The sequence below is a fragment of the Ochotona princeps genome, chromosome 16 (assembly GCF_030435755.1).
Source record: "Ochotona princeps isolate mOchPri1 chromosome 16, mOchPri1.hap1, whole genome shotgun sequence".
Taxonomy (NCBI): Eukaryota; Metazoa; Chordata; class Mammalia; order Lagomorpha; family Ochotonidae; genus Ochotona; species Ochotona princeps.
In genome coordinates, this window is record NC_080847.1 from 23,097,264 (window position 1) to 23,110,892 (window position 13,629).

The following is a 13,629-nucleotide window of genomic DNA, read 5'->3' on the forward strand; positions in this document are numbered from 1 at the left end:
GACTCCAATAAGGTGACTAACATGCTAAAAGAATTAAATACTCTTTTCTAATACATTGAAAGAGGCAACTATTTTCTCAGTTGTCTAAATGTAAAAAGAGGACACAGATTTGTAGGAAAATCTTGGTGACTTTATGACAAAGCAGAGAAATCAGATATCCCAAGACAATCTTCTGAGGTTTTCTTTCTAAATTTTTATTGAAGTACTTTCATGATTTTATACACACACACACCTGGGTAATGGGGCTATGATTCACAAAACAGAGTACTTACTGGTCACTTCCTACATTCAGGGAAGACTGCTGGGTGTAGTGTAACTTTGACATCATGGAAATAGTGTTGACCACAAATCAATTACAAGTTTTTAGTGGTGTGTGCTTTAGAGGGGCTGCATGTGCAGCACTTTCTAATCCAAGATGAAAAAAATCAACTCAAGGTGACATGAACAGAAAAAGGAGCGTGTTAGAATCTACAGGTAGTATAAATTCAAGTTGTTGATGTTTGAGCATGGCTGGATCCAGATGTGTCTATTATTAAATATCAGAATATTATTAGGTTCTATTCTTCATCTTTGCACTCCTGATGTTTGACATCCATTTAGGTAGATTTGTCCCATGGGGAGATAAAACACAACAGTGTAGGTGCATGCTAGCTATGCAGAAGTACTGTTCCCAATAATTATAGTAAATATTCTGAGGTAAGCACTTTTGGACTGACACAGTCATGTTCCCATCCTTGAAATAAGCTCTGTTCAGTATCAGAGGTGTTTAAGGCACATGTAAGTATCTGAAGACCAGACAACTAGGATGTTGAGAATCATAGGGGGAAGGGATGTAGGTTAGGCAGGCACACCAAGGTGATGACCTCTCCCTGTTACCTGTGACTGAGAACTATTACCATAGCCTGTCTTTCTTTTCTGGTGCCTGCCTCTCACACATCCCATGCTCAGGTGTAGAAGAACCTGTATCCTGTCCGATTGCTCTCAACCAGACAAAAAGGCATGGAGACAGAGCACTTGATTCCTCATGTATGCAGTGCACATGGTCATCTTTCCTCCAGGAAGCCTTCTTACCACATCCTCTGCCTTTGTCTTCACAGAAATTCGCCATTGTGGATTTTGATGGAGATCCTACAGAGGTAGGAGGTTTCAGGTTGTGGGTCTTGCCATCTTTAAGTTCTGATCTCATCCCCATTGATGAAAATCCACCTTGATGGAATTAGTCATGTCTTTTGTGCATGCTGCTGAGGCCCAGAGATGGGTAGTGACTTGCCTGGCAACACAGGCAGGAAAACCAATGGTCAGAATGGAACTTGCTCCCTTTATTCTCACCCTAGTGCTCCCAGGCACTAACTCTGTGTCCCCTGGGCTCAGCCATTCTCTCCACCCAACACACACACTTTCTGATTCCTATGATGGTCCCATGTTGGATGCTGAGATGGCACCTTCCATTTTGAGGAGAAGGAGGTGCTGGCTAAGATGTTTCTTCAGGAGTCTGTATTGGGTAGGATGGAGATTGATGTATTATGCTAGGAGACAGCCTCCAGAAGAGCTCAGACTCCAAGCACTGGCGGTCACTTCAGAGCTAAGTCATAGTCTAAGGTGACAGCACCCAATGCTTGAATTAGTGCAGTGCAGAGACCTCAATGCGTGTGATCTCTTGTCATCTGCCCCTTCCCTATAGTCTGTTTCTTGGAGCAGCAAAGGTGTCTTTGAAAGTCCTAAGATCATGTTGGTCCTGCAGACACCACCTTCCTCCTAGCACCCAGGGGGCTCCAATGGCATCCTGATGAACCCTTATTTCATTCCCTCTTATATGCTCATGGTTTGCCAGATTCTGGTGACATTGGCTCAGAAACACCTCTACCATCTTGTCCTGTTTTATATCAACCTGTATATCACACCAGTTTGCTGAATAGTCTTATAAGGATTAAGTAAGATTCAATCAATCATTCAGCAAGGTTAAACCAAGCAATTATTTGGTGCATTGTTTAAAAAGTTACTTTGGACCCTGCATCCCCTATCAGAGTGCCTGGTTTCAGGTCCTAGATTTGCTTCTGATTTTGGCTTCCTGCTAATGTGTACCTTGGGTGGCAGCAGGTCATAGTTCAAGTACTTGGGATCTCTACCACCACTTTGAAGACCTAGATTGAGGTCCAGGCTCCCAATTTTGGCCTGACCTAACTTTCCCTGTATGTGGTAAGCATTTTGGTAATGATCTATTTGGTAAAAGATCTCTTTATCTCTCTCGGTCCATCTCCTTCCTCAGACTTTCTAACCTTAAATAAAATGAAAATGGATGAAAATATTTTTTAATTTTTGGAAAATAAAATGAAAATATGTTTTTGATATAAAAATTTAAAATAACTTGCCTAGATTTTCTAATACATATATGAAATGTTCATGAATGTTGTGGCTACTATTAATATATATTCATGCTTTAGATTGAACTGTGTACCTCAGGACTGAAATTGTGGCACACACTATTAAGCTACTGCCTGCCCTGCCAGCATTCCGTATGAGCCCCAGTTTATGTCCTGGCTCTTACACCTGGATCCAGCTGCCTACCAATGTACCTGTGAAAGCAGCAGGAGATGGCCCAAGTACCTGGACCCCTGTAACTTATGTGGTATACCCAGATGGAGTTCTAGTTCCTGACTGTCCCTGGACATTGCTGCCATCTGGAAAGTGAAACAGTGAATGAAGGATATCTTTGTTTCTTTCTCTGCTCTCGATATCTCTCAGTCTCTGTATTGCCTCTTATTTGTAACTGTGACTTTCAAATAAGATAAGTAAAACTTATACAAATAAATGTTTAAAATATAAACAAATGAATTTATAGGTATAAGCAAATGTATATATATTTATATATATTCATTAAAAATATATATATATATGAAGATCACTCCCATCCTTCACAATGGATCTGAAGACACTGGATTATACCAAGAATGACTAAGTATGTTCACAGAATGTGGGATGCAAACCAATTGCTATTAGAGACTTTTTCATCTTTGGTTCAACCCATTCCTTCAGATCCATTGTGATGACTTCAATTTCAGATCAGAAGAGAGAGTGGCGTGGGGGTTACATGGAAAGGTAGAATCAAAGACATTGTGCTGCTCTCTTTTCAGAGCTACATCTTCATGACCACAGTTGTTGATGGGGTGCTGCTGCCAAAAGCTCCTGAAGAGATTCTGGCAGAAAAGAAATTCAACAAGGTCCCCTACATCGTGGGATTCAACAAGCAAGAGTTTGGTTGGCTTCTTCCATTGGTGAGTTCATGCAGGTCACTTGGAAGGACTGAACCTTCCCACTTATCGCTCCTCCACCCCTTCTCCAACACTTCAATCTAGAGAAGCTGTCCCATTCTGAATTAGTGTGTTTCTGTGGAAATCTCTGGGGTGGAGCAACTGTTCCCTTGAGGGTATCATCCTGGTCACTCCACAGCCAAAACACTCTTTGAATGTCATTCAGTTGAGGAATCCCAAAATGTTAAGGCTGGGAGATCTACAGAGGTAATCATTGTGGGATGGGTAAACTGAGAGGGAAGGAAGAAGCTCCAGATTGAGGCCCAGTGGCCTCTCACCTGAATTGATATACCCAGGTGTCCCAAGGTCTCCACAACATGCTCTTCCCACCTCATTGGAGACTACAGAATGGTGCTTCCTCTTGAGTTAAAGTTGACTTCAAGAAGAAAGAGGGCCTTTATGTCTAACACTTTTGAAAGTTAGATACTCACCAAAACATAAAGACAGATGTTATTCATTAAACCACTGCAATAGGGAAAAGAATTCATGTTGAACTGAACTCAAATTCCTGAAACCACAGGCTGGAGAAGGGCAAGCCTGGCCTGGACTAAGAGGAAATCACAGTGGTGTGGGTTGTGAGGCGTGGTTTGCATGTGTGTCTAGACCACTTGGGTTTGTTAATCCATTCTACCCTGGAGAAGAGAACAGGATGCAGTGGTGTAAGTTGAGTTAAGGCACCCACTGAGGATGTGCATTTTTTTTTCCACAGTGACTTGGAGACCAGGTCTTAAGAGATGAAGAATGTTTGCATTTGGAAAATTTTAAAAGAAGTTGTGGAAACTTTAATGTAGATTGAAGTGTGAGTCACAGAAGTTCTGCCCAAGAAAGGGTTAACACACTTCTGTGAGATTTGTTTCTGTGAGACAGTGATTAAAAAAAAAGTTGGTCCTTATTGATCAAGGGATCTCTCACTGTCTCAGATGCTTTCATCATGATATCAACTGCCATGTTGTGATGCAGCCCAAAGTCAACATGAGAGCTGGGCATGTCCTAGCAGACACGCTAATACAGTAAATGTCTTTTTGTTTATAAAATATGTAGCCTCAAGTTGGGTGATGTAGCCTAGCAAGCTAATCATCTGTCTGTATTGCTGGCATCCCGTAGGGGTACCTATTCATATCCTAGTTGCTCCACTTCTGATTCAGCTTGCTGCCACTGGCCTGGGAAAGTAGTGGAGAATGATTCAAGTCCTCCAGTCCATGAACTCATGTGGGATAACCAGAGGAGGCTCCTGGCTCCCAGCTTCAAATTGGCCCAGATCTGACTCTGGCAGCCACTTACAGAATAAGCCAGTGGATGGAGCATTTCTCTCTTTGTCCATCCCACTTTCTCAGTGATTCTGACTTTCAAGTAGAATAAATAAATCTAAATAAATGTGTTAAAAAATACACCATTGATGCCTATTTATAGGAACAGAAAATTAGCGGAGTCTGTCAGCCTTTTACAAGGTTTGTCAGGAACAAATAGTAAATTCACCTGATGGCGCCATTTTTTTTCCTTATTTATGCGTACATTACAGTTACACAGAGAGGACGACAGGGACAGATGGGGAAATTTTCCATCTGCTAGTTTACTCCGCAGATGGCCACAACAGCCATCACTGTGCTAGGCTGAGGCCAGAAGCTAGAGCTTCTTCCAGGTATCCCACATGGGCACAGTGATCCAAGTATGTGGACCATCTTCAGCTGCTTGTTTTATAGAGCTGGGTCAGAAGTAGAGCAAACAGGCCACCCACCAGTGTGCAATAAAGGATTCTGGTATTACAGACACCATATGCCAAGTTGTCATCACTCAGATATTTATGTTAAAAGAGGCTAGGCTACTCTGGAGCCTTAGCTTTTAGCTTCTAGAAGCACTGTTAGAGTTAGATCATGCCAAGTTTCTGACTGCAGAGGTCTGGGCAGGGTCATTGATACTGACCCCCCCACACCCACCAAAAAAAAGATACTGAGAGTCTTATAGTTCACTCTCTAGGATTTCCTCAGTTATGCTGAGTGCATTGGGCTTGCTTTGGGTTGGGCAGTTTGTTATTTTTTATTACTTCATAGTCAATTACAATGTATAATTATTTTTTAATAGATAATGGGCTATCCACTCTCTGAAGAGGGGCTGGACCAAGACACAGCAACAGAACTCTTGTGGAAATCCTACTCTGTTGTGGTAAGAGTCTGGGAAATCAAGAGAATTATTTCTGATTCAAACGAGAGCAGTGAGCTTTCCCTGAATCACAGGTTAATTAAATGGCAACAAAACAAAACAAAACCCATAAGGACTCAAAGATTCGTTCTGTTTTCTGCCTTCTCCACATCATTGCCTTTCCCCTGCAGAGAATGTGCAAAGAGTTGTAGAGATTCACCACTGTCTTTATCTACTGCCTTAATCAGAAGGATGGGGTATGGTGTTCACTCTTTTGACTCATTTCAGAACATCTCTAAAGAACTGATTCCGATGGCCATTGAAAAATACTTGGGAGGAACAGATGATCCTGTGCAAAAGACAGCCTTGTTTAAGGGCATGATGGGAGACTTGTTATTTTGTGTCCCTGCTGTGGTTGTGGCTCGTTATCACAGAGGTGAGTCCCAGAGATTTGATGGGAGAGGGTTGCTAACCCATAGGCTACCTGTCAGCATAGACAGATGTGTAAACTGGTGAGGGTGAGGCTTGAAAGACTGATTCTGTAACGTCTGAGGTGATGCATTGTTCCTTATAGGTTCTGTGAGTAGCTGACTCTAAGGAAAGGATCCAAATGCATTTAGCTTGCTTTAGATATCCCAGAACTACCAGTAGTGAGACAAGGAACTGGCACAGCAGGAAGTAAATGGAAAGGAACCAATGTCAGTCAACTGTATCTGACATCCTTGGGAGAGACTGAAAACACATTTCATGATTACCCCATCTGCATGGCAAGGGAGCTGGGTATCACCCACCAACTTCCACTTAATTTTGGTTAAATACTGTTCTAAATGTCTGGAATTCCTGGGCGCTTTTCCCTATTTACACCCATGGTCAGCAGAGTGATCAGAGAAATTCCTCAGTCAGGTGTTGCAGTAGAAGACAGCCTGATGTGCCCAGAAATAGAGGATGTGGATGGAGGGAGCACCAACAGCATCTGCTCCAGCAGCACCATGTCTTAAGTGGCAAGGAAAGAGATGATACAAGGCAAATAGTAGAATCCGGATTGGGCAAGATCTTCCAGATCATAGCTAGCTATAAACTGGTTTGCTAATGACTGGAAGTAGAGGAAGAGGGGAAGCCAAGTCCAGGACTAGGCAGGCTGTACGGGGTCAAGAAGGCCACAGAGAGTGACAGCAGCATGTGTAGGGAAGAAGCAGCTGGGTATTGCCTGTGCATGTTGCTGGCTTTTGTCCATCCTGAGGTGAGCCAGTGTGGGTAAGCTGATGACAAGACGAACTCTGCTATGCTACCTTCCCATATTGACCCATGCTGGTGGGCAAGGTGGGAATTTAACGGTGCATGAGCTCCCCCGAAGGTCAGGTTTCACATTCTGAGTGGTGTTTGGGGGTAGTCTAAGGTCACAAGATTCTTCTACTGGAACCTTTCACCTTTCTCTTCAGCAGAGTATAGGTCTCTCCTGCAGGACTTTCTTTTTACTCCATGTTGGGAAGGTTTTACGTTCAAGACTTTATAAAATGTAAATTTTTAAAAAAACCTCAATAAAGCAGATGGAGCATGTACCATTAATACTCCCTCGGTGCATTAATCTAGGTTCTAACTGTACATTGCCACTATAAGGCCCTTATGAAACCCTGTGGCCAAGAGCAGCCTGTGGCAAAGTTGGGTCTGTATTGTATCTCCTGTGGCATGTCTTGCCTATATGATGCCAGCAGCATGTTCTGCTATTTCAACAATATTGAACTTCTGCTTTTCGATTTAGAGCCTTTGTGCCAAGAGTACATAGATTTATTCTTTTAAATTTTTTTTGTTCTTTTTGATCAAAACCTTTCAAAGTATGGTATTCATAACTTACCACTTCAGAAATTTGCTAAATTTGGAGATTACAAAGAAGAAACTATGTATTATTTGTATTCAGAAATATTTGCCATATAATTTTGTTTTTCTTTTTATCATTTTCTGTGCCATTTATAATTTAAAATCAATTTTAGATTATGGTTTGTTGATAGTGTTGAGATTTTCTTAATACCAATAGAAATCCATCAAAAGCATCTATGTTTCCACAGATCAATGAGTTATAATTTAGTAATTCTATCCTGTTGAATATATTGTCTGGCTAGTTTGACGCTATGAATAACATCATAGCCTTATATGCATGAATCTTTGAGCAGATCATGGTACATTTGTGTGCTTATAACAGGAGTATATTCTCAGTAATTCACAAACAATGGAAATGTATATGTATTCTTTTGTGTTTCAAGCCTAGAAAGTTAAGTATTAGGGAGCTATCATCTAGGGAGGGCTTTCAGCTATCTTGTTTTGTGGTAGAAGGAGGAAGAGGCTGAAGAACTCAGGAGGGTATGTGGGAGGGAGGTAAGGAGAGAAGAGTAAAGCAGTAAGAGGTGGTGGGAGAAGCACAAGAAGCAGTTATTGTAGGGATGATTTTATGAATCTCAATGAATTGCAAATGTTTTAAAAGGCATTCTATGGCCAATACACATTCTATAGTAAATTCTTACATTCACACAAGGTCTTTGCTTGGTTTCTAAATTCCTTTGCTGAAACAGCTGAAGGACAGAGACAAGGTTAAAGTAAGTTCTGCTTCATCTTGAATTTACTGTTGAACCAGAACCTTCTAGAGACTCAGCACACTTGTTCCAAACAACACTCATGGATAAACCAAGGCTGCTATGGCACAGACTAAGAGTAATTAGCTAAGTTATTCTACATCCTCATGTGGGAAGATCACACTCATAATTGTTATCTCTTTTATGGATGACCATTTATTAATGTGGAATATTGTTATAGTCTATGATAAAGAAGCTGTATAATACTACCTAAATTTTAAATACATGAAAAGGCTACATTACTATAACATAATAACCAGATTTATGTGATGGAACAATGAGCAATGTACATCTGTGTTATTACTTTTGAAGCACTTTCCAATTTTATGTTGGGTCCAGGTGGGTAGCAGGGATTGTAGGACTTCTCTGACAGCCTCACTGGAGCTGCCTTCCAGATTGTCATCTCTGTAGATGTCACAATCAGTGCAAATAACCAAGGATTGGCAGTTTGTGACTTATTCCAGAAGAGGCAGGGGTTGGCAGCTCCAATGGAAGGAACACTGGAGAGGAGAGATTTGGTGACGAGAGAGGAAGAGAGTGAGTAAGAGAAGAAAGCCAAGATTTTTTTCCCCAGACTATTTTGTTTTCTGCCAGCACTGTGTTGTGTTGATTCCCCAATACAAATAGAAAGCAAGATATACAAGGTCATACACATATTGAAATGTTAATTTTGGTGGTTTCCTGAGATATAAAAGGAAGATTTTGTATTCTCTGTATTTGTGTTTAAATGTCTTGGCTTGTATAACTTGTACTGCATCACTATTCCCAAAATAGGTATGGAAACACCAGAAATACCCAATTTTAGGCTGCACAGATATCTTTGAGGTTCTAGATATTCTCAAAATGAATAACAATAATCTGTTATTAATGAGATAAGCCAATGTGAACTGAATATAAAGACCTTTTCTATTGTGTAGCTACAATAGCAGACAGAGGGGTTTATATGAACTTGAAACACATGTAATGAAAATCATATAAATGCATTGCCCCATGTTTTCACTACTCATTTCTTCATTCAATCCATATTATCCTCATATTCCCATACTGCGTGAACTAGCTAGACAGATTTAAATGAGTCACCTCCATTTCATGAACCACTTTCTCTAATATGGCCATTTTCAGATTTCTACAAAAATGGAAACCAGGACACCTTCCAGGTGTGCATCTGATAACATGAATTGCACTTCAATCTGTTCTCAGATGCTGGAGCACCCACCTACATGTATGAGTTTGCGTATCGTCCGAGCTTCTCACCAGATTTGAGACCTTTGACGGTGATTGGGGATCACGCAGATGAACTTTTTTCTGTCTTTGGGATTCCACTTCTCACAGGTAATGTTCTTTTTCTCCTTAGAACTTGGAGTAGGAGGCCTGGGTTTCAATCTTTGATGACTCTGAGAAAATTGCTGTCCTCATTTTAAATTTATTATGACAGAAATGAACCACTCTTGGGAGTCCTCAAGCTTCCCCCTACTCTAACACACATGAAGGGAACATGTGTTCATTTGCTTTCAGTCAGCATCATTCTCAGAGTCCCAGCTTGAGACATGAGGAAGATGTGTGGTGTGCCTCTTGTATAACCTTGCTCTTTGGGGAGAAAGCCTCTGATTTCCACCCAGAGGAGCATATTCAAATAGGAGTGAGGGTAATCCAATACAGTCACAGAGGTCTAATCAGTGTACACACATACTCCTCTCCTCCTGTCTCACTGATGTAAAACACTCTTTGCAATAATATAATATTTAAGGAAAACCTTTAGGAAGTGTCTTCTGTGCATCGATTGTCAAGTTACATTTGAACCCTGCAGCCCAGTCAATGTTAAGATTTTAGGAGTGTGAAATTCACAGGAAACAAAGAAAGAGTGTATCCTGGACTTAGAGTTATTGAAGTAGAACCAAAGGGTTCACACATACCCTGAGGAGGAGGGACAGGCGTTCAGTCATGATGACAGTGACAGTGAGGTTATGTGATAACTACATGCCCTCTTCTGAGTCCTAGCTCAGCCATTCTCAAAATTAAACTCCATACCAATTGACCAGAATCTTCAGAAAATGTATATTATGATACAATAGATATGAAATAGGACACAGCCTATATTTCTAACAAGCTCTCAAGTAATACTGATGCTGCCATCTGTGGACCACACTTGGTGTTGCAAACAATTTTCTCCTCCACAGGGGGTGTGTCAGAAGAGGAACTCCAACTGAGCAAGATGGTGATGAAATTCTGGGCCAACTTTGCTCGAAATGGGTAAGGCTGATGGAGTAGAAATAGATCTATTAGGAAGTTTGAGTGAACTAACTCCAGAGGTGTTGACCAAAGTGTCTGACACCAAGAATTCTCTAAAAGAGCAGCCTAAGGGGATAGTGAGCAAGTTACCTCTGAGGATTAAGAGCCTCTTCTTAGAGTTAACCCAAGTGGGTTTCTGTTTTCTCAGATGTTTAGTGGGATACCACATCACTTGGGGAATTTCTGTTTGATTCTGTTTCCAGGAACCCCAATGGGGAAGGGCTTCCTCAGTGGCCGAAATATGACCGCAAGGAAGGATATCTGCAGATTGGAAACTTCACCCAGGAGGCCCAGAAGCCAAAAGATGAGGAAGTGGCTTTCTGGATTGAGCTCCATGCCTAGGAGGCAGTGACTTCACAAAGACAGAAAACACTGAGCTGTGAATGAGATCAAGATCCAACCCAGGACCAGGAAGAGTCAAGAGAGATGTATTCTACTGGAGGTGTCTGCTGACCATGGAGATGTCTTCTCTTTGAAGCTGGGAAATTTTCTGGTGGGAGGGCAGAAGCAAATGTGGGCAGAGTACAGTGTCCCTCCCCTCAGTTTGGAGCTTCTCTTAGAAAAGCAAGTGACACAAGCTGAGAAAGTAGGTGAAAGATGAAGATGGAGCAGCTCCATGGTGATCTGGTGCAAGACCGCATGACTTCTGCTGATGCAATCACAGCTCTTCAATACTTTCAACTAAATAGTAGTTTTTCAGGTATCAAAATTGGGCTGTGTCTTCCAACAGCACTTCTGCATCCCTTTGTGGCCTGGACTACCTTGGGTCCAGGTGGTGACCTTCCTGGAATGAAAAAGTGAAGTGTTATTTGAAAATTCTGTGATTCAGATTCTCAAGTGTGATTACTGGATTCTTCTGGTTATATAAATATTAGGTGGTATCACTCCCAACTAAGCAATAAAGAATAAGCAAACTATTTCAAAATCATAACTTTTCTTTTACCTGTCAAGAGCCTGTTTTACCAGGCAAAAGAGGACCTGAAGTACAAGGGAAGTCAGGCAATTTGGATGAGAGGAAGTATGAGACATTGGCTCATCTTTCAACTACAGGTTGAAATCATTTCCATGATGTATGTTAGTGGAATTTTTATAATAGAGAGATCAAGTGCTAAGGTCCAAATGTGAGCTAGTATGAAAATAAAAAGTTCCTGGGAATCATAGAGCCATGGGAGTTTATAGCATAACAGTCCCTTATGCATGGACTCCTATCCTGTGTTCATAAGGAAGACTATATACAGATAGTAAGGCATAAGTTATCCTGGAGGAAAAGCCTTCCTCACATCCTTCTCCAGTAAACATAGTGTTTCCATGATTGTGGAAAGATCACCTAAATTATTCTTCCTCAGGGCACTGATGAAAACTTGCTGAAGCTGAGGAAAAGTTAAAAGAAGATTGTTTAAAATAATCTTCTTCTGCGTGATAGGTGTGAGACTGTCCTGGGTTGAGATCATGGAGATATTCTGTTGTTTGGTGGATTCAGCATCATTTAGAAATCCAAATCTCCAGAGCTGTAAGGCACAGATCTCTGTAATGTTGAGGCTGGCCAAGGACAAGAAAAACTACTTTTGGATGACACCACTAAGCTTACAGTGTCCTGGGCACCAGTACTCTGCAGGGTGAGTTGTAAACAGGGCAACAGCTGACGGGCAGATGCATGAGCAGGCCTGAAGCAGAGAGAGGAAGATATAAGGTCAGCTTTAAGAAAATCAAACTTTTCATGGCTAAATATACTACTTAGCACTAGAAGAATCTGTAGCAGGTGATTCCCCTAAGATAACATTTGCAACTACAGGAAAAATTCATGCCCTGCTTCCTGCTTACCTCCTACTAGATTGATCCAATTCACTACACACACACACACACACACACACACCACTGTCATTCAAGGAGAAAAAGGAATTTCCAGTCAAAAACAGTATTTCTCCAGGTTCTAATCTCTTACATATGAAATCAACCATTGAATCCTGAATCTCAAGCACAGAAAAGCAGGGCAAAGCAATTAATACAAAAGAAAGCAGTCATTATAAGCAGATGGAAAGAGAATTTACTTGTCAAAATTGCGAAAGAATGTAAAAAACCTGCTTTGAAACCTCACATGAGCAGATGTCTAATTTCAGCAAAATGATAGGAACTCTAAGCATGAAGTAAATGTTAGAAAATTTTGTTGAAAATGAGTAACAAATATGATTAACCACTAGACTTTACATAATTGAGGAAATAGTGAATTTCTCAATTTAGTCAAAGGTGGAAAAGAAATGGAAAATGAAATAGTGGCTAGGAACCAAGAGCAGTTGGTACTATCGAATGGTCCACTATGCATATTACTGGAATCTCAGAAAAAGAAAATAGGAAGAACATCAAGAAAGTAGCAGTATTTGGAGAGATAGTGCCTGAGAATATCAAAGATCAAACCAACTCACAGAATTCCAACTAGGCTTAAACAACACATGCACTTACTACCTCATGTGAAAGTACTGAAGATGGCCAAGGGAAACATTGTCTGCAAAGAGGTGAATGAACTATAGAAGACTCACATTATGTAATACAGATAATTATTTTGTTGTGTCTTAAAAATGCTCAAAGGAAAAATCCGAACTGCAGATATACATTTTCAGGTAAACATTTAAAATATTAAAATACGTTTGTGCAAAGGAGATAATTCGTGATCCGTTTACCATTCCTACAGAATGTGTATGAAAAGAGACCAAACTTGAATTTAGAATCTGAATGATGTAGCAGTTAAAGATGCCTCTTCCAACTCTGGCATCTCATATGGGTTCCAGTTCATGTCCCTGATGCTCCACTTGCAGTCCAGCTCTCTGGCAAATGGGATGGGAAGAGCAGTGGAACAAAGTTAAGATCTTTGGGAATTTACCTCACAGGAGGGATAACTGGAAGAAGTTCCATGCTCCTGATTTCGGCCTGGAAGAGCCCTGGCTTATTGTGGCCAGGTGGGGAGTGAATCAGCTGATAGGAGATTTCTTTGTCTCTCTCTCCATTTCATATTATCTCTTTTTGTAACTATGACATTAAAATAAACAGATCTTTAAATATCCTGGATCTGTATTAAGACCTACAGTAATTTTAAATTAGATTTAAGCCTAAAATTTTCTTCACAATAACCGTTAAGAAAATCACAAATCATGAGTGATTCACTGGATTTAGGACATGTGAAGAATATATGATCAAATAACGGAAAATATAAAATTAGTAATTAAAAGTAAGATATTTTGGGCCTGGTGCAGTGGCCTAGCAGCTAAAGTCCTTGCCTT

General features: G+C 40.7%; 1 protein-coding gene across 1 annotated transcript in view; it reads left to right on the forward strand.

Moving 5' to 3' along the window:
* The window catches only part of LOC101521389 (carboxylesterase 5A-like), a 65,623-nt gene extending 54,909 nt beyond the window's left edge, over positions 1-10,714 (forward strand). The window contains exons 18-24 of the mRNA XM_058674441.1: positions 1,098-1,136; positions 3,132-3,272; positions 5,388-5,468; positions 5,733-5,880; positions 9,269-9,400; positions 10,246-10,318; positions 10,561-10,714. Coding sequence (XP_058530424.1) covers positions 1,098-1,136; positions 3,132-3,272; positions 5,388-5,468; positions 5,733-5,880; positions 9,269-9,400; positions 10,246-10,318; positions 10,561-10,699 — 753 coding nt within the window. The 3' untranslated portion in view covers positions 10,700-10,714. The remainder of the gene's footprint in view (positions 1-1,097; positions 1,137-3,131; positions 3,273-5,387; positions 5,469-5,732; positions 5,881-9,268; positions 9,401-10,245; positions 10,319-10,560) is intronic.
* Positions 10,715-13,629: the final 2,915 nt, after the last annotated feature.